Source organism: Lygodium microphyllum, chromosome 11, assembly GCF_053477565.2.
Source record: "Lygodium microphyllum isolate KBCC chromosome 11, Lygodium_microphyllum_v1.1.10, whole genome shotgun sequence".
In the NCBI taxonomy this organism is placed as follows: Eukaryota; Viridiplantae; Streptophyta; class Polypodiopsida; order Schizaeales; family Lygodiaceae; genus Lygodium; species Lygodium microphyllum.
The window spans coordinates 159714667-159740266 of record NC_141145.1 but is presented as its reverse complement, the minus strand read 5'-3'; the positions used below and the strand labels follow the sequence as shown (position 1 = coordinate 159740266).

Genomic DNA, 25600 nt, shown 5'->3' with positions numbered 1-25600 from the left:
AATATGACTCAAGGGGGTTAAGTCTAGTACTAAACAAGTTGAGATTCCTAAATATGTCATGCACAAAGTGTACATGGGGTTAAGGGAGGGGGCCAGAGGGTTAATAAAGAATGGGGCTAGGGGATTGTGAAGGAGTTGAGTGATCAAGGCCCTCAGTGTGTTGCAAGTGCACGTGTACAAACATTTCTTTTCTATTTTTATTTTTTTAAATCTCTCTCTTTTATTTTAGAAGTGTCATATATATAAGATGCCAACTTGTCATAGCCTTGTTTACATTTGATCATGAAGTGCAAAGGCTATTAAGAGTTAAGTATACTTGGCCCTCAAGTTGAGATACATGTAGGTGCACAAAATGAATGAGGATTGAGGCATGGATGTTAACCTACACAATTCAAGGATACTTGCATAAGTCAATACTACATGATTCAAGGTTTGATAAACTTGTGGTTGTTAAAGAGATCAACCTCAACATTTGGAGCATATTTGATGAAGATTAGTTAGCTTTTTGGGAAGCTTTTCACAACTTCCATTGAATAAATGGATTTCATTATAGATTGGTTTGGCAAGATACTAGATGGAGAAGTGAATCATAGCCTTAAAGATTGGATGACAAAAGACAAAGATATTTCTCATGCTTGTTGCTTACTTAAGTGCCTCACAAGGGGGGGGGGGGGGGGGTACAGTTGATGTTTCTTGATGATGGACTTGTATGGGTTATATATTGCTGATAAGCAAGATGATGCCATTCGATTGCTTCTTGACAAATAATATGAGGAAGCACATTGAGTCTTCCATGGTGCCATGTGTGCTCATTGATGGTGAAAGTTGTATGTATATTCACTTTTGGCATGAAAGCAATTGAATCGATAGAGATGGTTGCACTTTTAAAAAAAGGACTTGTGATGTGCCCACCAACCATTCCAAATCCTTGTCATTGTGCTTGTATGATCTATGGGATCCTACATTAAATGCTTTTGATTATCGTTTGCAAATATCCATACATGCCTTTCCAAACTCCTCGACTCTTCTATAGTTTATAATCACTAGGTTAAACTTTTCATGCATAATGCTATTAGACAAAATCTTCCACAAAAAAAAGAGGGAAATTCACCCAAATTTATTCTCAAGTAATTTGAGGATGTGATTGCCTTTGTGGAACCATTATGCTTGTAGTTGCTACTTGGGCACCCACCTTGGTTTTATAGTTCTTTGCTTATAATATTGTCTAGACATGTTTTGCTTTGTTGGGTATTGTCCTTTTGCCTTCACCTTGCAAAATTGTTGTTCGGGCTTTGATTCCTTTGGTTGCTCCTTTGTTATGTGTCCTTTGGGGCCATTACTTGGCTTACAAGTGTCCTGTAATTTCCTAGTGAGACTTGCAAAGCCTTCAGGAGGTCTTTACCCCTCTTGGTAGTCAAAACACCCTTCCTAGTGAGTCTTGCAAAGCCTCCAGGAGGTCTTTACCCCTCTTGATAGTCAAAACACCCTTGCTAGTGAGTCTTGCGAAGCCTCCAGGAGGTCTTTACCCCTCTTAGTAGTCAAATCACTAGGCTCAACAGATGGAGGGTTTTTCTTGTCATTTGAAGGATTGTGGTTCTTCTTCCTATAGATGTGTATTGTTTTTATTCCTTCCAGGCTCATATAGAACCTCTTTATTGTGTAGTCCACATTACAACACTTTCTTTCCCACATCCTTGCAATTAGGTAATACATAGAACTTGAGTTTCAATAGATTAGACACACTTCTCTAAAAGTGAGCACGATTTCCCCCCATATATGAGTTAATCTTTGCTAGTGTAGTTGCTAGCTAGGGCTATGCTACCTTGGCAAAGGCCTCATAAGTTAAGGTGTTATGATTGGCTCCTCTGTCAATGAGGGCATTCGACGTACATTCTTTCTTTGTAATGAGCCTTGTCTCAAGATAAGATGAGGGCATGGTTAGTTTGTCGGCTCTAGGTTACTTGAAAGCCTAATCCTTCAAGTTCTAATCTCATCATCTTCGGAGTCCAGTGATGGTTCATGCAAATGGGTCCCTAGAGGACAACAAGTTTCTTAATGTGGGTTTGACATGTCCCACCCCCTCTCTATCCGTCTTTCAAGTTCCACATTTATGAACTCACAAATGCAACAATTAATACTAAAGGATCCAAGTTCTCTCAGGCCTTTTCACCCTCTTACTATCTTACAATTCTTGCACGAGTGGTCAAGTATTGAGCTTCGGTAAGCTTTTCCAGTGTGACAAGTCTCTTAGTCCACTCATTCCCATTCTATCATTCTTGAATGACTATCCTTAAGCTCAAGGGAAGGAATCACATAGGCATTACAGCATCTCCTAGTCCACTCATTCCCATTCTATCATTCTTGAATGACATTCCTTAAGCTCAAGAGAAGGAATCGCATAGGCATTAGAGCGTCTATTTCAATAATTTGCAATGACATTCCTTAAGCTCAAGAGAAGGAATCGCATAGGCATTAGAGCGTCTATTTCAATAATTTGCATGTTCTAAACATAAGTCTTCCCTATGTTCGTCTCGTAAGCAATTTTGTAAGCCTTAGGATAATAAGAAATGGAAATGCGCCGTAAACAAAGAAGATTGTTGTTTCACCAGCTCCCATTACAAGAAGGCATGTATATCGCTAACTGACTTGGATACAGACCTCACAAAACTCTATTTCAATCAATAACTAGGGTTCCATTCCAGTGGTACTTAATGATGGCTGCAATGCTAGACTTGCGTGCAAACATCCACACGAAGATCTAATTGCCACCTTCGAGAGAATAAATATGCAGAACCATTTGGCATACATTGCAACTCACAACCTCGGACGTTCCTGAAGTGACGACATTGTATCTGCACTATCGTATCTACAAATGGGGCGAGGTCCATTCGAAGCTCTTGCGACCAGCAGAGGCTAAACATGACAGACAACCGGTTACTTGTGAAGGATAACAAGCTTTGTCCTGGGCTTCACTAGAAACCCCTTCACTTCCGAGTGTGATGGAGTCCATGCATCTGCAAAGACGTCAGAAGAGGGGTCTTCATCGTCACTCCATGACACCGTAGTTCTCTCATCCTGATGCTCTTCTTCCTTGTTACAACAATACGAGTTTAACCTGCTTTTCCAGCATTCTGTCAGGTACTATTTGGTTTCTGCCCAGACCTACATGCAATACGTAGCGGGTTGCAGATACCATTCATATCTTGTTTCAGTTACCTGAGTTCAAGAAGAGATTGGCACGAACTTCCTGCTGCTTGGCTCACATCATCCAAGGGCTGGGAGTGAGAGTCAGCCGTCTCCCTTACTGCAATTGTTGCAGGAGAACGCATGAATTCGTTGAAGCGAGTAGTAGTAGTTCCTGAGTCCAAAGACGGGTTATTCCTTCCAAGCTCCATGACCTGCCAAATCCACAGCATAAATTAGCAACAGAACAAAGACAGTATACGCTCTTGCAGGACTTGAAAGCCAGAATTCTGAAGAGGGGATCCAGACAATGCTAAGAGGATTTATGATCCCTCACTCTCAAGATACATGACAAGATTTATGATCCCTCACTCGCACATACACTGACTACATACTAATATGTTTGGTTAAGGAAAGATGTTTCACATTTAAAGCCTGCTGAAACATGTTTCATGGTTACCATGCCCCGACCAATCCATGACAATCACGATTAGACCTCATTTGATCTCACACAACCATGAATACTAAGTCCATGCTCCTCAAACTACATCCACCATGCTCACACCATCTTTCACTCACAACCTCACCAATGACTTGCTAGGAGAAGACCTTGTTATCTCTAGATCCATCATCTCTTCTACCCATGACCTGACACCACCTTGATGATTTGGTCTTTGATGACCATGATTAGGATAGAACTTCCCAACCACATCTTAAATAGGTCATGTGTTTTTTGCCGATACATTTCAAAAAATAGTCATATTGTTAAAAACCACAAACTAACAATGGATGTGCCACATCATCCAACGAGCAATACATATGACCTACATGAGTGCATACGATGCTAGAATTGCAATTTTGCTTAGCTGTCTTGAACCCATCCAAATCCACAAACATGCAATTAGACTCATGAATATTTCCACACAATAGTGTTGCCCATGGGAAATCATATTGAAATCACTCCTCATTGCCTTCTATCAAAAAGTGTCCTTACTTTTTAGTACTCATCATAGACACCATTAGTATCTACCATACCAAATTATCATCCAAAGTGCCCAATCACCCCAGATAAGTAGCTCCACTACTTGCATTTGTCCAAGCAATTGAAGACCCAAGAGCTCCATCCATGTAACATGAAAAACTAGATACCACCAAGAATCCTTTGGACCATTGAGTGGAAACAACCAAATTGCAAACCACATTTGTATGTTGCCATCCCATCTCCAATGCATACACCCTGTTCTCCAACTCTAACACTCCATTGCTAGCACAAAGCAAATCTTGGTCATCTCCCACGCTAGGGCTAACATAAACCAAATCCTGAGTCATCTCCCATAGTAGGGGTTGAGCACCCCTTTTGAAGAGTAATAAACTACCTAGATAGCTACAAAATATGCATACTCCATATCTATGTTCCAAAAAACATCATATTTCTTGTAAGGACTCTTATTACTTTTCAAGAAATGCACCTCAAGGGAAATCTCCATGGAGTGAAAGTCATGTTGTACATATCACAATCCCATGTCACATACACACTATTGTTCCCCCACCCCCTATGCATGTTTGTGTAAAGAAGGCACATCCTTGATCAAAGCTCTAGGTTGCAAATCTTGAGCTGTGGTAACATCAAGAATTGACATGAACCATAATGAGGTCATCACCATAAATCTTTAACTTGAGGTTTTATAGCTTTGTGTTGCACCCTCCTGGTCCATTGCCAAAATCCTATCACAAATCACGTGGTGGGGGGACTTGCTTGAGCTATTGCACGAGCACACACAATACATGTAAGAACAAGCTTGCTCAATAACACAAGAAGAGATACAGAGACCAAACATTTTCTTTTTGGGTTTTCCTCCTTGCGTACACTATACAATGTACACAAACTATAGATAAGATATAACATTAAAAAAAGTGGCCACTAAGTCAAATAGTGCTTCATTGACTTACTAATCTATTGGTTTTGTAAGTATGCTAGTTGTAGGTAGGTGTTGTTAAAATTATGTGATGATGTAGGGAGATAGTAAGGTTTGCACTGTACGGCAAGCATTGGGCGATAAGAGAAACTCAAAAACACGAGATGATGAAGCACTAAATCATGCTATGTGAATAAAAGTCCAAAGCTCAAAAGACGCTTGCCTTGTCCAATCTGAATAAGGTGACAACACCTATAGGGAATCTGCACATTGAAGGGAGCAAAATGTAGTCCTTTGGACAATGGGCTATCAAAGTAACTTGAAGATGAAGGACGATTATTGAGGAGTGAAATGTAGTGCTTAGATGCTATCAAGGAGAAAGAAGATGATAAGCAACTATAGAGGGAGAGAAGCGCAGTCCCCTCGGATGCCGAAGGATGGGGCAAGCAACAAAACCCTAGGGGAGGATGGCACAAGAAGCCTAGGAGATGAAAATACAAAGGTGAAAGAGTCTCTTGATTGAAAAACGCAAGCAATAGAGGCTACAAACCTAATGCCAGGTGCTAAAAGGTTGACACCAAGGTGTAGAATGCTAATGCAAAGATGGGGATGATTACATCAAGCAGGGGAAAACCCTCTAGATTGAAAAATGCACATGAAGGTGGAACTTGAAGGAGAAGGGTGCTAATGCGAAGTAGAGGGATAGTGGCACCAAGTAGAAGATGCTCCAAATGCAAGGCCTAATGTTATTGAAATAGGGTGCATGAAACAAAGGGAGAAGATAGTGGAAGATAGCCATGAATCACAAGCTATAATGTTCACCAAAAGGGGTGTGAGGGTATTGAAAGGGATGGAGAGAGAAGGGAAGGGTGTCTAGTGACGAAAGAAGAGAGGGAAGGGAAGGGTGTCTAGTGACGAAAGAAGAGTGGTGGAGAATGACTAAAGAGATGTGTAGAATGAATGGAGAGGCAACCTATTTATAGATCTTATCTGTCTAGGGTGGTGCATCACTGAGTGGATACCACTGATAAAGTACCCAGAAAGAGGGCACCAATCTTTATGGGACTATTGGTGCAAAACCCTAACTAAGGTGGATAAATAGAAGAAGTGGTTTCTTAATGCTTCCTATTATGCCCAAAAAGGGATGAAGAAAGGGGAATGAAGAGAGATAATGAGAAGATGTAAAGGATCCTTCAGATCCAAGATTTCCACATGAAAGGTAACTTGTAATAAGGAATAGTAGACATGATGAACTATAGAACCAGATTCCACCTTGAGAGAGAAGCCACTAGCTCTGTAACTCCATGCTAGAAGGAACTTGAAGGTCTCACTACTAGGTCGTAGCTAAACTCTAAGGCCTCAATCTAGGTGGTACAAAAAGGTCCAGGGTATCAAGAAGAGAAATTACTACTCAAAGGTAGCCATCCCCAAAGAGTAAATGGTGGGTGAAAAACTTCAACATAAGGAGGGATCCCCTTTAAGGGTGGAAGTGCAAGGGCCCTCTTTGAAGCAACTCAAAGCCATCAAGAAGGTGAAATAGTGGGTGAAGAGGTCCAGGAACACCTAAAGGATGTTGAGCCCATACTAGAAGACGAGATTGATGATCTCTCAAGCCTAAGCATACCAATCTCTCTCCCACAACCGAAATCGAGGGAAACGATGGCACTACAAGCAGGGCCACCTAGAAAAATCCTAAATGCTCTAGGCCAGCAAACTAGTCTAGGCCATTGGCCAAGAACGGTAAACTTAGGAGAGAGGCAAGGGACTAGCAACCTCCTCAATACACTGGTAACCACCCCTGTAACTCTAAGCTTGGGCGACCTACTTAGGCAGCATCCAATGCTATGGCTAGAGATAAAATGTTGGTTCAAAGAATCAAATGAGCCAATTATCATGGACTTTCCTGAGCACGACGTAGAAACTCAAATATTGAGTCTAACATTGCGGGGACTTACCCATCCACCTACGACGTTGACAATTAAAAGAGGAACGACAAGTGTGGAACCAGGAAACGCGAGGGGACGAACAAAAAAAACCGCAAGACCTGCCAAAACTATTCACAAACTTCAAAAAGGAAGATAGAGTGGTGATTCTGCTAAGAGCCAAACGATAGGGGCAGGCAAGCGAACTAATCAAAGGACTCGCCAAGGTCAAGGAGGCCAATTTAGCCAGGGAAGGGGAGACCCCACGACCTGTCTTTATAGTAGATGACTTTGTAGAGCAAGATGAAGCAAATCTTGTTGCTCTCATGCGAGAGTACATAGACGTCTTTGCTTGGTCCCTAGAAGAGCTTAAAGGAGTAGACCTAAGTGTGGTGACTCACAACATACCCATGATACCTGATGCAATGCCTACCAAGTAGCAACCGTACCCCATGAATCCAAAGCATGCCCATACTATCAAGGAAGAAATTGACAAGCTAATTAGAGCATGATTCATCTACGAAATTGAACACATGGACTAGGTCTCGCCCATAGTCATCGTCCTAAAGAAAATGCAAAGATTTGAGTGTGTGTCAATTGCAAGAAGGTAAATGTAGCTACAAAAAGGGATAATTACCCACTGCCATACACCGAGCACATGTTAGAGAGAGTGGCTAGCAAAGAGGCCCACAGTTTCTTGGACGGCTTCTCAGGATACAATCAGGTACAAGTGCATCCTAACAATAGGCATAAGATAGCATTTGCCACTCAATGGGTAGTCTTTGCCTACATGGAAATGCCTTCTGGATTGACTAGTGCACCAGCCACTTTCCAATGGGTGATGTGTACAATATTCAAGGACATGCTAAGAAAGGAGTTGGAAGTCTTGGTGGATGACTTGTGCGTTCACTCTACTTGGTAGGAACTGAAATAGGCTCCAAGCCATCTTTGAACGATGTCGACTATACCGCCTTTCATTGAACCCCTTGAAATGCCAGTTCTGGGTGAAGCATAGATGTATCCTAGGACACGTGGTGTCAAAGAATGGCATTGCCACAAATTTCTTGAAGATCAAGGTCATTGTTGACCTCTCATCCCCAACCGATTACAAGGGTGTTCAATGCTTCTTAGGACACACTAGGTACTATCGATGCTTTATGTTAAACTACGCATTGATTGCTATGCTTCTATACAAGCTATTGATTATATTCGAATGGACTATGGAGTGCCAACACACATATGTGAAACTAAAAAAGGCCCTTACCACCGCTTTGATACTACTACGAGCTCGAGATTGGACAGTCATGTTCCACGTGCACATCAATGCTTCAAAATTTACCGTAGGAGGTATATTGTGCCAATTTGGTAGCACAACCTCGATTATCCAGTGAGCATTGCTAATAGACAACCCAGTGAGACTGAAACAAATTACTCACAAATGGAGAGAGAAGGCCTAGCCATGGTGATTGCTATAAAGAAATTTCAACACTATCTTTTGGCTGCGCATTTTACCTTCTTTGTTGACCATTAGTTAATAAACCATGGGCTATAGGGCACATTGCTAGATGGCTTCTTCTACTTTTGGAATTTGAATTCTCCATGGTAGTGCGTAAAGGGAAGCAACACTACATGGCTAACCATCTGTCTCGTATCCCCACAGGAGAAGTGGCTGGCCAAGGAATTGTGGATGAATTGCTAGACGCACACCTATTCTGCTTATCCAATGAAAAAGATTTGTCTAAAGCTGATCTGATGCTATATTGGGCAGATGACATAGTTTTAAATGCTTGAGTATGGATAGTTAGAACGACCAATAGATAAAGCTCGACTTAGGTAGGTCATCCTAAAGATCCAACCATACCAGTTAATAGCAGGCCAACTTTACAGGCCGGAACAAGACAGATTACTGCGCATATGTGTTTGTGAACATGAAATGCATGATGTGCTAACAGAGGCACATCATGGAATCATCGGAGGACATTGTGAAGAAGCGATAGCTAGCAAAATACTGCACTCCTAGTTGTGGTGGCCTACCCTTTTCCGAGATGCTATATGCTTCGTGAAACACTACGATGAATGCCAAAGGACCAAAGTCCTGATTCGTAAGGATCACATGGAGCTAGCCCTAATTATCACATGACAACCCTTCGAGAAATAGGGGATTGACTTCATCCGACCCATTAGTCTTGTAGCACAATATTCACAAGCCAAATACATTATTATGGCTACCGATTATCTAACAAAATGGACATAAATGTGAGCTAAAAGAAAGAATGGCACTCAGAACACCGCTAAGTTCCTATGGGAGCAAGTGATCTCATGATTATGCTGCCCCATCAAACTAGTTATGGACCAAGGCACCCACTTCATCAACAAAGTGATAGCTCACCTCCTATCCTCTTTCCTACTCATCTATTAGAAATCCTTGCCTTAGTACCCACAGGAAAATGGTCAAGTCAAATCAACAAATAAATCTTAATCAACGTCCTGACTAAAGTCGTCTCGGCTTCACACAGTGATTAGGATAATAAGTTGATGGCGGCCTTATGGGCCTACCGCAAGGCTTACAATACAATTGTGGGATAGACCCCCTTTAGATTGACATATGGCACAGAGGCAATCCTCCCCTTGGAATTCATCGTACCAAGCCTCAGGATTGCCCTTCAAGAAAGATGGGATGGAAAGGGGGCATGGATAGAACGCTTGATTGACCTCGATCGCTTAACGCAAACTCGACCTCTAGCCACACGCTCATATGTGAGAAGGCAAGATGCAAAAACTGGTTTGAGAAGCATATCAAGCAGGGCAGCTTCAAAAAGGGTGACTTAGTACTACTATACTGTAACGTGTCCACTTGTTTCCTTCAGGACACGTCTTAGCAATCCATCGGAAAGGAGGTCTAGAAAGCTCCGACCAACACTCCCATGGAATTTCATGGGGTTTGTGATCTAGGACTTTCTGCGCCTGCCACGTAACGGAAGTATTCTGGCCATTCCAACTTAGGACCGACCTGAATCAGGGTTTTCCCTAGTGGTCATTTCCTAACGACAACTAGCGTTGAACCCCAAGCAAACTACTTTACGCAAAAACGCCAGGGCCGAAGCAGATTCACGCTACACTTGGTTCAAGGAGAATGGGAAACGAGAGGGATGCAAGGCTCGACCTCTCTGCCATAAGGCATAGTCCCATTCCGTTCCCCCAAAACAGCATAAATCCGAGATTATTATCACCTAGACTCTAGGTTAGTGCCCTTGCTATTCATTTCCTTTGAAATGATATCCTTGCTATCCATTATGATTGAGAAAAGTTCCAGGCCAACCGGGACCACCCATCCATATTACGGACCCATGACTACATCCATCGCACTTTCCTCAGGTTGTTTTAGTTGTCTAATTACCTACCACATTTAGTTGGACATGCATCAAGCAGCTTCCTTAATTAGGCCGTTAGGCACTGGTTCCTTCGTGTAATCTTAGCACTTGACATAGAAAAAAAGTGTCAAACAAGTTCCTTTTTAACAGGTTATCATATTTACCTTTGGAATACATTTATAAAGTCCAGCCCGTAGGCTTATCCATAATCTACCTGAAGGCTATCCAGCAATCCATAGGGATTACTAATCCAAGATTCGGCCTATAGACTAGTATGCGGGCCTCGAGATCCAATCCCAAGGCACGTTGGCCTCTTGTGCAGGTCCCGGAAGGCGAGGGATTTACAGCCAGAGCTCCCCTTGGCACCCAAGCGTCCTCCTGCTCCAAGTAGCACTCAACAGAGATACCTCATGCGGCGGGTTCGGTCCACCTTCGCGGCGTGGCTAACAACCGCCTTGGTTAGGGTCAGGCAGACGGTCCGAGGTAACTGAGGCTGCCTCTCCCTTTAGGCCTTCAACCTGAAGCATTAGATATCTTTTCATCCTTTAATTCCTTGAGCAAACAAAGCAAACAGTGCTCTCTAAACTGTTACAAGCACAATCATTTCCAGTGGTCTTTAATTTGGCCAAATGCTAAGGAGTGAATCCTTCTCTCCGAATGCATCCAGCATTCGATCCGGGATCAATTGCGACTTGGCAAGATCCCCAAGGGATTGTTTGTTAAACCCTATGTCCTTGGGTTAGGGCGGTATCCTATTAACCCAACTTAACCAATACCTTAAGTTCTATTAACAGAAAATATATTGCTCCAAATTATTGATTGGTCCTTTGCTTCCAAGTAAATATCTAATCCCCTTATCTTGGTCACTTTTCCCAAGAAAGGCACTATATCAGGACGACTACTCATCCTCTTGCAAGATAAACTTGCGCAAGAATCTGCCAATCTCATTTCGAGGAATTGGTCATTGTCTTGTGGTCAAACCACAAGATCATGCAACTCTGCAATTTGTTGTACAAGTGTCACATCTAATCCATGGGACTATTTTACCCATCAAACGGTGTCTTCTAATCATGGAATCATGATTAGATAGGAAACAGGGTTAGGGTGTCTTCATATCCAATCCGTTCCTGATTACACTAGACCGACATCGTCGATCCTAGGGTTCCATATCAAACCGAGTTTCATATTTTTAGCGAGCGATCCTTAGGGTAGAAACCTTGGATCATTTCTTGCAAGTATGTCCTATTGTCCCTACATTCTGTGAATGTGGGCAGGTCTTTAGGGTATGAGAGTTTCAACTTGGCAATAAGTGCGTCTAGGTCACGTGCTCAACGTACTAAACCCTAGTTAGCACTTGGGATATGTTTCATCGATTTAACCATTCCTAAGCGAGTCCTTTGCAGTTTAGGTGTTTAGGGTAAAATAATGTACTTGTCTATTCCTAAAGATATTGTCTTGATCAAAGAGGGGAAAAAAACTAGTAGTATTACGTCATAATTCATGTAAGCATGCGATTCATTTCCTCTAGATTCTCAATCCCTAACTTTTCTTGTTAAGACCAAGCACCTATTAAAATTCGCATAGCTTCCATTGATCATACTAGGACATGCATTCACGACTCATGCTACTAAGCTTTTAGGGTTCTATGTTAAACAAACCATGCAGTCTTTCCCTAACTTCATTTCTGAATGAAATATTCATATCTGATTGAGCATTACGCAACATTTCCTAACTACTATGTAGTTGAATGAGATTTATGCCAATTGACTAGAGTTAACCTACTTCATGCAGCTCTAGAATAATTTCCATGCCTTGCAAATTCCTACGGTTGTTAGCAACCTTCTTTAATGAATCATTGCAAAGAAAGAGATGTCTAATAATGCAACATGCGATTTAATCTTTCCATGCATAATCTAAGTGTACTACAATAATTTCGACTTTGTAATGATGGTCATTGGTTGATCTAGATTCGTTACTTTCCAATCTATAAAAACAACTTGCTAAGAATGCATAGACATCTTATGTTCTTTTTTCGTTCGTTTCATTGAGAAATACAAATGACCGATTCTTTAATTGCGAGTTATTTCCTTTAAAATAGCCAATGTATTTCAATCGCAAAAGTGCATTTTACTTCCATGAATTGATCATGCATAATTGCAATATTTCGATGTAAATCAAAAATAGGAAGAAAACCTGGACTTGTGGATTCGGTGAAATGTCCACATGAATGTTAGGAGATGATCCTCCTACCGTTGCGCCTTGTGCCTTTTTAGGGGCCATCGTGAATTCAACCTTCTTGCCTTGGCCGCAGACTTATGATCTTGGCCCGTCTCCCTCATACGTGCAATTCCCTTTGAGATATGACTTCCTTGTCCGAAGTACCAGCTTGCGGAATTGGACTTTGGAAATGGGGACTTATGAACTTTCCCTTCCTTTCGTAGAAGTTCCAGGAATAAAGATCTTTATGGAGAGGGAGTGCGAGGTGAAAAATTAGAGATGGGTTTATGGGGGATTTCGAGTGGAAAGTGGATTAGAGACCCCTCTTCTTCAAAACCGTGATGGGCTTATTTGAGGATCTAATGGGGAAGCCTTATAGGCTTCCTCCTCGAAGCTCAGAGGAAAGAAAAGTTATCTTTAGGAGGGTACAATGGGAAAGCCCTTAAACCTGGCAAGTATAATTGGCCTTGTGACGGATGCAATGAAAAAAGCCTTTAAATTTCGGGTTACAATGGACTTAATAGGGACTCCACGGGTAGGACTTTACAACTAGGGAAAATGGCTTTTGGGGGATGCAAGGGAAAGGAGACTTGAAAATTCCGGATGTAAAATGGCCTTCACGGGAAGGGGTAAAATGGCTTAAAAGGACTTGTGTGGGGAATCCATGTGAAGGGGTTTAAAAGAAAACGGGGGGGGGGGGCGTAAAGTGGACTTAAGGAGATTCAATGGGAAAAAAGGGGGGTTTAAAACCGGCTAGTGTGAATCCACGAGAAGGGGGGGGACTTGGAGAGACCCCTTAGAAGCTTCTTGGAAGCTTTTGGGCTGTAGCACATGGCGTGGAGGGAAGAGGATGGGAGCTTGATGGCGGCCACAATCTTCAGGCGGCAGCGTATCCAGACAATGGCTAGCGGCTCCCTCTCTTCCTCACGGCGCAACGACTTCAGCTCTCCCCTCTTTCAGCCCTACAATGGAAGCTCCCACAGTCACGTCACGGCCTATAATGGCAGCATTATCTCTCTCCTCCTCACACATAGAATCCTCTATCCTCTACCTTCCTCCACCCCTTAGAGGGGCTTTATATAGGACAAGGGGGGGAGAGCTCCTTCCCACATGGTGCCTCTCATGGCTATCCTCCCCTCCACCTCTCAAGTTCCCATAGTCAACCCATCCCCTTCCCTTAGCCACACTTCGGCTGGGGAAAGGTAATCTAAAAAAAAAAATTGCAATAGATCTAACATTATCCTTTTGACCTCCTCCCAAGAGGATGTTTACTTGTGGTTATGCAGGTTTTTAAACCTTGGTCCTGTTTGGCCAATGGAGAGTCATGATACGTCATGTACAATTTAAGGATCACACCGTCCGTAACTTCAATGCCGGAATTGTCATTTGCATGAGTCTCACACGGGCTAGTAATATTTTTCAATAGAAATATTACATATACTTAGTCAAAGGACATAATAAAAAGTTGAAGTTTCGGGGGCTAGGACCTTTTAAGGTTCAGACCATCAGTCGAACTACTAGGACGGATGTAGCCTTGGTCCATCTTTCTTCTTTTGGAACAGCACTAGGGCTCCCCATGGTGAATTGCTAGGATGGATGTAGCCTTAGTCTAACGGTTGCTTGAGTTGCTCTTTCAGTTCAATAGCTTCTGGAATGGACATCTTATATGAGCTCTTTGCGATCGGTGTAGCTCCTGGTGCTAGTTTGATTTCGTGGTCGACTTTTCTTTCAGGAGGAAGTTCTGTCAGATCTTCGGGAAATACATCTGCGTATTCCTTCAACCATGAAGGTTCTTCCCCAGATTCCTGATTCTGATCTAGCTTACTCAGTTTAATCAAATAGACAGGCATGCCCTTTCTAACACCTTTTATTATTTGTGTTGCTTTTGCTAGCTGTATTTTTGGCTTACCAGCCTCTCCTTGAGTCGTGACTAGTTCCCCTTCAAAATTTCAAAAGGAGACTTGGCCCTTCCCATAGTGGATGTGGGCATCATTGGCTATTAGCCAATCCATTCCACATTTATGGATACCTAGGTTCATTACCTTGAATCTCACTAAAGTTGGCTTCCCACCTGGTAGGAATTTCACCTTAGCAGTTTGCCTGGTACAAGTGACCTCATGACCATTTGCTAATTCCATACGTAAAGTAGGTGCATCCATTGTGGCTATCCCTAATCTTTTTGCACAGATTGGTGAAATGAAGGAATGTGTACTGCCACAGTCAATCAGGGTTTTGAAGCTTTTGCCTTGATAATCTGATGCAGTTTGGATCATCGAGAATTGGTGATTCGAACCCTTCTTGTGAAGAGCGGCATAAATTGTTGCCCTCTCAATGTCAACATCCATGGATGGATCTTCTTCAACGTCCAGCTCCTTGTTGGAAACACTAGAGGTTCTCCCTCTGACCATGAGGGTGGTTCCTTGGCCATGAGCGGCTCCATTTTGACCTTGGAATTGCCCTTGGCGATGTCCTCTGCTAAGCTTGGGACATTGCCTCTTGAAGTGTCCGAGTTCGTTGTAATGGAAGCAACGTGGGTTGCGGTCATTACTTTGTGTAGGAACAAAGTTGTTGAGAGCATTGGCCCTAGCTTTCTTCCTTTGGCCTTGATTTTGACCCTGCGCTCTCTTAGTCTGAGCCCTAGACATACCCTTATTCTGATCTCTGTAAGGCCAAGTCCTGTTGTTCCTTGGTTTGGCCTGCACTTCCTGTATTATTGGAGGAGCTCGAATGAGTGCATCTTGTAGGTCCGTTGGGCGCATTGATTCCAATCGGGTGTTTATGGGTGGATTCAACCTAGCACAAAATTTTGATACCTGTTGTGTCATATCCATTGGAGGTGGGTACTTTAGGAGTGAAATGAACTTTGAATAATATGCATCGAGGGATAATCCTAGCTGCTTCAAGTCATAGAATTCATTCATCTTTTGTGTGCGCTAGGCAGGTGGCAGATACCTCCCTTGCATAGCTTCCTTAAGCTTCTCCCAAGTGATTGTCCCCTCCGAGATCGCTTGGTCTCTGCACCATTGTTTCCACCAAAGTCTCGATTCACCTGTAAGCTTAAGTTTGCGAGCATGGCTTGGTTAGCAGGTACAGTTCCTGCTGCCTCAAAATAGTCCTCCATGGACTCAATTGAGATCTCGACATCAGCTTGAATAGTCCTTCCCTTGCCATCAAACTTGGGTGGCTTAATTTGTTTGAGTAGGAACTTCTTTTCTTGAACCACAGCTATACTTAGGACAGGAGTCAGACTTGGAACGTGTGCTTGGGGTTGTGTCTGGACAATAAGATTCTTTATGTTAACATCTTCTCAAATGTTCCCCATGTTACGTTAATACGATTAGCACAGATTTTAGCCAAGTGATTTAATTTTTTAACACCTTAGCTAACATTTTACGATCAAGATAGACAATAGTAAAAAGTCTTATTCATTTATGAGGGCATAAACCTTTGAGTACATTATATTTTGGAAACGTAGGACAGCTGATTGATACATCAGTTTGGGGAAAATAGGATTGTGTTACAATTGGTTACAAGGACGAAATAATAATATGGAGTGGGGTCATGGATTTTCAGGAATCGATAAGTCATAGGAAGCTTAGGATATCCCTTCCTTTGATACCCATTCTTCTCATAGCACCCTAACACTTTGATCCTGTCAGCAGGGATCACCCGGCTTAGTTCTTCATACACGTACTTGTTCTGCTTGACTTGCCGACCGCTAACATGCAAAGTTGTGTTTGTGTGAGCTTCGACAAAGATGAATAGCTTCACGATCTCTAAATCCTCCATCCACTTGATTTTCTTCAAGTTGGTCTGAAGGTATGTGAGTCAGTGGGCTGCTATGTACTATATTCTTGATTCTCCCATCCATCTCCGTTCCTCATACAGGGGTGAAGGATTATAGATGCGGTCCAGAATATTCATCATGCCTAGCCTCTGACGATAATCCGAAATACGCATTGCATTCATGAACATGACCTGGAACACCAAGAACTTGCTCCATGCTTCGTGACTCTGCAACCCAGCATCCATAAGTGAGTAAAGAAATGTTTTTGAAAGAAAACACTGCTGTATTCCACTCACCTTTCCTTGAATGTCCCCTTATTTCTTTTATTTTCCTCCATTAAGTTCCCTTGTAATCTTAGATCCCGTTGGTTTGCTTTGATACCAACTATAACGTGTCCGGTCATCTGCTTAAGGGACACGTCTTAGCAGCCCATCGAGAAGAGACTTTAGAAAGCGCTGCCTGGCACTCGCAAGGAATGTCACAGGGTTTGCAATCTAGGTCTTTTCGAGTCTGCCCCAAGTGGAAGTGTCCGACCATTCCCACTTAGGATCGACCTGAGGTCAGGATTCCTTTCCTATCAGCAAGGTCTCTAGGAAGAAGCTAGCGTTGAGCTCTAGATGAACCACTTTGCGTAGGAACATAGAGTCGAAGCGGATTCATGCCGCACTTGGTTTATGGAGAATGAGAAACGAGAGGGATGCGAAGCTCAACCCCTCTTCCATAAGGCATAGTCCCATTCCTTTCTCCTAAAATAACATAAATCAGGATTCCAACCCTACTGATGCTAGGTCTTCATAGTCTTGTTATCTCGTCTTTTGAGAAAAGTTCCCAGCTAACCGGGACCACCCTTCCATAGGACAAACCTAAGTCATGTCCACCGCACTTTCCGCAGTTTGCTTTAGTTATCTAATTATCTACCACATTATGTTTGACATGCAAAATCAACTTCCTTAATTAATTAAATTAATCACGGGTTCCTTCACGTAACTTAGACATTGACACAAAAAAAATGTCAAGAAAATTCATTTTTCTCAAATATCTGTTCTTTATTTATCATAATTCTAGAGTACATCCAATATCATGCCCGAAGGCTATCCCAACAATCTACAAGATTGTTGCTCTAAGTTCCGCCCATAGACTAGTACACGGGTCTCGAGATCCCATCTTGAGTCACATGGGCCTCTTGTGTGGGATCCAAAGGCAAGGGATTTATAGCCAGAGCCTCCCCTGGCACCCAAGTGTCCTCCCACTCCAAGCAGCACCCACGGAGAGACCTCTCGTGGCGGGTTAGGTCCATATACCCAACGCGGCTAACAACCCCCTTGGACAGGGCCAGGCAAACAATCAAAGGTAACTGTTCTTGCCTCTCCCTCTAGGCTTTTAACCTAAATCATTAAATGTTTTTCTGTGAATTAGTTCCTTGAGCAAAGGAGATCACACTAGGGCCAAAAACGCTTCAAAAAAGACACTTGTAAGAAAATGATTAAGTTGCTAATTAGTTGAGATTTTGGAAGAATAAAAACGCCAAATTTGGTTGCTCAGATGTGATTAATGAGAGAATATTGAATCCATCAAAGAGCTGAGCCATTAATTGTCCCTCAAATTTAATTTATGTCAGTGTCACCTTTTTGGCCATTTTTTTGTCTTGGAACTTTGGAGAATTTGTATTTTCGAGAAATGTCCACCTATATGGCCATTTGTCTACTCCCATGTCTTCTTTTCACATGCTCTTTCTCCATTCTCTTTCGCCATTCTCTTCTTTGTGCTCACTTTCTTATCACTACGATTGTTGATCTACTAAAATGCTTAGCAACACCTCTGCAAGTGATACAAATGCAAGCACATGCAAATACAAATTTACCATCCAACTAGATCCAAATTATTCATCTTGAAGAAGTATACATCGTCGAGTAGTAACAGATGAGATGGAGGCCAACAAATTGCGAAATCAAGGAAAGAAACATATAGATTTGTGGGTAGATGGAAATATTTATCCAAAGGATTCTTCAACATGTAAACCTCCTAATTTTTTTAATATTCATGACTATGTGAGATATGTTAGGGAAGGTTATAATGGGATGCTTGGGTATTGTAAAAGCTTATACTCTGCATCTTACACATACATGGCTCAGATGAATGAAATGAGAAAAGCATTATTTATTGCAGAGACAAGCATCTCGGAGCTAACAAATAAGATTGACGTTTTGGAAAATGCTAATAAGTCATTACAAGACAAGTTAGCACATTTAAAGAAAACTCCAATAGGATTAAGAGAGACAAAGAGACCATTAAAAAATATAACTAGCTTGTGTGAGAGAGCAAAGAAAAGAAGATTAAATCTTGCAAAAAAATATGTCTCCAACATGTCGGGTATAAATATTCGTAAGATTGAGGAGAGAATTAGTTTTTTAAAAGAGACCATGAATAAGAATGATATTTTGAGGATTCTTAGGTCACCTCAAAATATGGATTTGAGAGGTCTAACTCTAAAAGAATTAGTGAAGGATTTAAAGGACACAGTAAAACCAAACGAAATTGTAGAGACATGTGATACTGTGGGCATTAGTTGAAAAGGTTATTGGGCTATCTCAAGATTATGGTTTAAAAACTAAAATGTAATAGAATAACTGCATTTGGGTTACCTCGAGCCCTAGGAGTATCAGTTCCAAGGACTGCCATGAATCGTAAGATTCCACAAGTTTTCGGGGAATACATTCATGTTGAAGCATCTATGCCATATGAAAAGACAAAAAGAAAATCTACTTTTGAATACAATGTATTTAACAATATATGGGTTGATCTAAGAAGAGTTCAGATTGCAATGGTTCACATGTATAGACTCACGTTGGAGGAATGTCACGGTGTTTTAAAGTTTACCTTGAAGTTAAATGAAGCACAGATTCAAAAAGGACAAAAGATGGAAAGAGTCAGCATTTACATCATGAACAGGGCATTGGAATACAACAATGGTAGGGGTTAAGCACCATTGCATAAGTTCCAGTCTGAGATGGAGATTTGGTGGGTTGATGCAACTCAGGTACCAATTGAGAATCATGAAACACTAAAATGGTTGTTTACTCATACAGGTATTCCAAACATTATTAAGTCTCAAAGTGAAGGAGAAATGTTAGTTGTTGATGGGGTTGGTAATTTTAATGTGGAATGGCACATGAGCGCTGACTTGAAAACTATCAAATGTATGCTTGGAATATGTAATGGGGCAAAGGCAAAATATCCTTGTATTTATTGCATGGAAAGTGTTAGGTCTAAAAATTGGAGCAACTTGCACCCTCTAAGAAGAGTCCCAACTAGAGACTCTATAGATCTAAGTTTTTAAAAAAACAAGGAAGATATATGGGATCCCATTCTTTCAATTCCTCTTACTAATGTTCATATATGTACTTTGCATGCACGGATTAGAATTATTGATAAACTTCTTAGATTGCATCTTCACTATGCATACTCAATTAAGCCTTTGTCTTTATCTAATGAGTGTATTGAGAAATGTAAGGCATTACTCTCCAAAATGGGTTTTCATGGAGGTCAAGTTCATTTAAGAAAAGATCCAACACTTTCAGGGAAAACAAGAGATGTCTTGGCTGATGTCTCAATGCGAGGCCCAAAAGCTAGACGATTTTTAAGTAACCATTCAGGAAAACAGGTGAGCATTACTTGGGAGCATTGGAGAGAACTGTGTGGGATAATGACAAACGTTGCAACCACACCACAACTTGCATTTCTAAAGATGGAGGTTTGGAGACGTGTTGATGTCTTCTTAAAGCTCCTCAAGTGTAACGTGTCCACTAGCATCATCCAGGACACGTCTTAGCAGTCCATCGGAAAGGATATCTAGAAAGCTCCGCTCGGCACTCCCATGGAATGTTACGGGGTTTGCAATCTAGGGCTTTTCATGTCTGCCACGTAGCGAAAGTATTCCAGCCATTCCCACTTACGATCAACCTGAATTAGGGTTTTCCTGATTGGTCATTTCCTAACAGCAGCTAGCGTCGGACCCAAGCAAACTACTTTACGCAGAAACGCCAGGTCCGAAGCCGATTCACGTTGCAGTTGATTCAAGGAGAATGCGAAACGAGAGGGATGCAAAGCTCAATCTCTTTACCATAAGGCATAGTCCCATTCCGATCCCCTAAAATAGTATAAATCAGGTTTAATCATAACTCTAGGTCAACGCTTTTGTTGTTCGTGTTCTTTGACGATCTTCCTGCTGTCCATCGCGATTTGAGAAAAGTTCCCGGCCAACCGGGACCACCCATCCATAGGACGGTCCTATGGCCCATCCTACGCACTTTCCTCGGGTTGTTTTAGTTATTTAATTACCTAACACATTAGTTGGACATGTAACAACCAGCTTCTTTAATTAACCCATTAGGCACTGGTTCCTTCACGTAATCTTATTACTTGACATAGAAAAACAATGTCAGACAAGTTTCTTATTAACAGGTTATCATATTTATCTTTGAAATACAAAGAGTCCAGCTCGTATGCTTGTCGACAATCTGCCTGAAGGCTATCCAGCAATCCACAGGTATCACTATTCCAAGTTTCTGCCCATAGACTAGTATGCGGGCCTCGAGATCCAATCCCGAGTCACGTTAGCCTCTTGTGCAGGATTTGGAAGTCGAGGGATTTACGGCCAGAGCCCCCCTGGCACCCAAGCGTCCTCCTGCTCCAAGTAGCGCTCAAAGAAGAAACCTCTTGCGGCGGGTTCGGTCCACAATCCCGGCGCGGTCAACAACCCCCTTGGTTAGAGTCAGGCAGGTAGTCAGGGGTAACTGAAGCTGCCTCTCCCTTTAGGAATTCAACCTGAAGTATAGATATCCATTTACCTTTTAATTCATTGATCAAACAAAGCCAAACACTGCTCTAAAATCTATAGCAAGCACAAACATCTCCATTGATCGTTTTTGTCGTTGGCAAATTGCTAAGGAATGAATCCTTCCTTTCGAATGAGTCCAGCACTCGATCCAGGATAACTTGCAACTTGGAAAAATCCCCTATATCCTGGGTTAGGGCGTACCCTATTAACCTGACTTGGTCAAACCTTAAGTTTGTCGGTTGGTCATTAGTTTCCAAACAATCTTTCTTACTCAAGAAGGATACTAAATTAGGATGATTATTCATCCTTTGGCAAGATAACTTGCGTAAGGACATGCCAACTTCATTGTAAGAACTTGACAATTCCCTTGTGATCCAATCACAAGATCATATGACTCCGCACTTGTTGTGCAAGTGCTGCATCGAACTATGAGACTATGGAGTCATGAAACAATCTGTTTCACGTTCTTTAAGCTGACGTCGTTAGACCTAGGGTTTCCTAGCTTCATCTTTGTAAGATTCTTAGGGACAAACCCTAGTTCCTTTTACGATTACAATTCACTGTCCCTACATTCAATGAATGTGGGCAAGTATTTAAGGTATAGACACTTCTTGGAATTTAACTCATTTCCAACGAGTATTTCGCAGCTTAGGTGTTTTAAGTTTATGTCAATTTGGTTAACTCTAGAAGATAATTTTGAGATTACTTCCACATGATTCGTTGTCTATGTGTAAATTGATTTTTCAATCCTAAAATTTATCGATTTGCGGTTAGGTCAATTCCAAATAATCTTCCTACACTTTGCGAACAAAATTCATGCTAAACAAGCAACATTTTACTTAATAATTTATGCTGTTGACAAACGATATTTTCCTAGAGTTTATGCATCATAAGAATCATTTTATGCTTGCACTTTCCATGATGATTCATTGCAAAGAGGATATGGATTAATAGTACGAGATGCAATTTATAATTCTAGGCTTAATCGAAGTATACTATTTCAATGGATAATAGTCTAATCTTATAATTCATTTCAATGCATAAGCTATTTGCTAGAAATGCTTTTATGCTTTCTTAATTTGCATGTTTCATTTAAATGTATTGATGACTAAGTTCCTTCGTCGTGAACAACTAGGACGAGAATATATCCTATTTCTAACAATTAACCTTACATGATTGAATTACAACAATATCAAATAAAAATTAGGAAGGAAAACCTGGGTTTGGGGTGAGATATCCATATGGATATCGGGAGATGACCCTCCCACGGCTACGCCTTGAGCTTTATTAGGAGGCATCGCAATTGTAGTCCCTCCGACCATGGAAGCAGCTTTACACTCCTTTTCGGAATTCCACTGTCGCTCCCTTGCACTTCAATACTCTTCTTCTCTTTTTTGAGTGGGGGAAAAAACCAAAGCCCCAAGGGTATTTTGAAAAGGGCAAGGAACGACTAAGGGGTTTAACCACGAGGAGGGGGGTAATGAGAACTTTAAAGGCCTTAGTATTTTTTGGGGGAAAAGGGACTTATAAAGCCCAATAAAAAGGGCTTATAGGTGGTTAAAGCACGGGAGGGGGGGGGGGGGGGGGGAGGGGTGATTCCAATATCCACGAAAAAGGGGCTTAAGGGTTTATAAAAACACGAAGGGGAGCCCAAGGAAAGGGAGCCTAAGTGAACTTTAAAATCCCAAGGGAGGGGTAATAATAGGCAGAAGTAAGGCCCTTCGAGGGTTTTACGACATGGGGGTGAAAGGGGTTTCAAGGGACAAAACACCGAGGGGGTGATCTCGAAGCCAAGGGATAGGGCTTTTAGGGATTATATACAGGGGAAAAAAAGTAATAAGATCCTTAAGGCCTTCATGCTCTTGGGGGGAGTGACTCCAACGTGAAGGGAAAGGGGTTAAGCACGAGGGTGAAAGGGGGCTTAAGGGATTTTAAAACCCGGGGGGGGGGGGGGGGGGGGAGGGGAGGGATAATAAGGTATAGAAAGGGGGGTTAAGGAGGCCCCCCCTTTGGAAGCTTCTAACTTCCAGAAGATTACGTGGGGGGAGGGGGAGGGGGAGGGGGAGGGGTGTGAGAGCCGTCTGTCGACGGTGAAAAGGAAGGTAGCGGCTCCTGTTGGCTGCACGGCAGCCCAGTCCTCATCCACCACGGCACGGAAATGAGGCGGCCCTCCCTCCTTATGGCAGCGGCACGGCACAGCGTTATGGCGACAGCTACTCTCTCCTTTTGTCCTTCACGACAGCTGCTGGTGTCGTTTGGCAGCGCCTTCTTCTGGCCCTCGTACCTCCTACCTTCCTTCACAGCAGCGGCCTTAGCTTTGCCTTCCTCTCTCTCCCTCAACGTTTAAAATGGCCTCTCACTCCTCACGTATTCCGTCTGATTCCTCCCTCAAACTGGTGGCATCTTGGCTCCTAGCTCCTCCTTGTGTTTTCCTGACCCGATGTTTTTTTTTAATAGGGAGAGGGAGAGGTTCCTCCCTCCCTTAGACGGCAGTAGTAGAGCAATTTTACTCCAATGAGCTCCACAGAGAAGCTTCGTATACATTCTATTCCCCTCCCCCTCTAGCATGACTGTCGACTGGGGGAAAATGAGGGGAATTAAAAAATTTCATTTATCCTTAAAAATTGCTATATTATTATTTTTCTAATAGAGGTAGTTAATGCAGAATTTTTTTTTTAGAATGTTACATCAAGCAACAAAAACAAACGTACACGTATCCAGAAGAGTTTAAATGTTTGATTATAAATCTTGTTCATGCAATAAAGGAGACATGGGAGAGAAAGATATCACTTTTATTTAGTAAGAGAGAATATTTAATCCAAGCTTTCTTCGATAAAATTTCCATTGGCAGAAACTGATTGTTACTCTTATGAATTAGGAGCATATCCTTCATATCCATAGGCCTTACTTTGTGGAGGAGCAACGCCCCCTCGCAACTTATAGCGGCTAAGGCATGGAAAAATCTCACTATCAAGCACATACAAGTTTTTTTCGAAGCACAAGACATGGAGGTGGAGTTACAAAAAGCAATGCTCTTGAGGAGCTATTCAATTGGTTATTTCGATGAAAATTTCAAAGAATGAATAATTCAACTTAAGAATTCATAGTATTTCTGAACAACAACTTCAAAGAATGAATACTTCAACTTGAGAATTCAAGAAAGGAAAGTACAAAGCTAGCTCTCACGAGCCTTTACATCATCCTCCCATTCTGGGATATTTCCTCTATAACACAGAAATTTTCTTCTCTTGTAGCTAACTATTGATTTTATATCAGTTCGATCTGCTACCAAAGCATAAGATGAGAGGGCTAGCTCTAGAAGTAGAGAAACCAAGACCATAACCAAAAATCCTAATTGTCGCAGTCTTCTCCAAAAGCATCACCTTGTGTGCATTGTATTGTAACCCAGAGAAACCAAGTAGCCTTGTAAGTGCCTTAATACATAGTATAGGCCAAGTTGCTTCCTCTGAGATGATGTTATGAAAAACCAAGAAAACATGCGGATCAATCCTTGCTAAGTAATGGCCAAGTGCAACATCTTTATGTGAACTAATACCACCTCTTATCCCTTTACCCTATCCCAAGAAGTTATCACAATCTTCAATCTCCAACTGCAAAAAAAGATAAATGTTAAATGAATGTTGAAATCAAACATATTAATGTATATAAATCTTACAAAATTTGAGATAATAGTACCAATTGATTTTCATCATTTTCTAGCTTGGTTGGATTCCATATGTTATTTGATGATTGTGTCTCATTGGTATCTTCCAATTCTTTAACATAATGTGACTCTTATCTTCCAAAATTGGAAATTCCAAGTCGGTCTTGAAGGCTGTGAAATTCCTCTTCAGTAATCCCATACTCTTCCTCAGCATTCTTTGCCTTATGAAAACAAAGAGAAAGGGCATCCCTTGCTTCAATAAACTTGTCGTCCGTAATTTCAGTGTCAAGTTTAAGTAACTCTTCTTTCGATTCATTTTTGACGTCAACAATGCCATTTGTAGCATGAGAAGCCTCTGCAATGATGGCTAAACAATAGTCCTCCCTAAGATTGAAGAGCCTTTGAATGTCTGTTAGCAGTATGTATTCTTTGTCCTTGATAGGGAAAGTTGGAAGTAAAGCAACAGTATAAAAAGAAGAGTCAGAAACAAGATCTGCATTTGCATGGTTTTCTTCAATAATGGTCTCAGTTTTGAATTGGGCAACATCTAGTTTGCTAGCCCTATTTGCTTCTTGCTCAGGGTCCAAACATTCCTCTGCATCCTTGTCATTTGCTACCTCGTCTAAAATGCAAAAGTTGGAACATTTTGGACCTTCTAATTATTTCTCATCAAATTTCATACGATATTTTACAAGAGAAAACG

The 25600-nt window shown here is 41.7% G+C and overlaps 1 protein-coding gene across 2 annotated transcripts in view; it reads right to left on the bottom strand.

The window, feature by feature from the left end:
- The window catches only part of LOC148029579 (agamous-like MADS-box protein AGL11), a 146147-nt gene that overhangs the window by 14248 nt on the left and 106299 nt on the right, over positions 1–25600 (bottom strand). Inside the window, exons 7-8 of one of the 2 annotated variants that reach the window (XM_087688444.1) lie at positions 3217–3398; positions 2346–3115 (exon numbers count right to left, since the gene is read on the bottom strand). In XM_087688444.1, coding sequence (XP_087544570.1) covers positions 2935–3115; positions 3217–3398 — 363 coding nt within the window. In that variant the 3' untranslated portion in view covers positions 2346–2934. Of the gene's footprint in view, positions 1–2345; positions 3116–3216; positions 3399–25600 lie in introns of those variants that run through there. The other variant, XM_087688445.1, reaches the window with a different exon arrangement.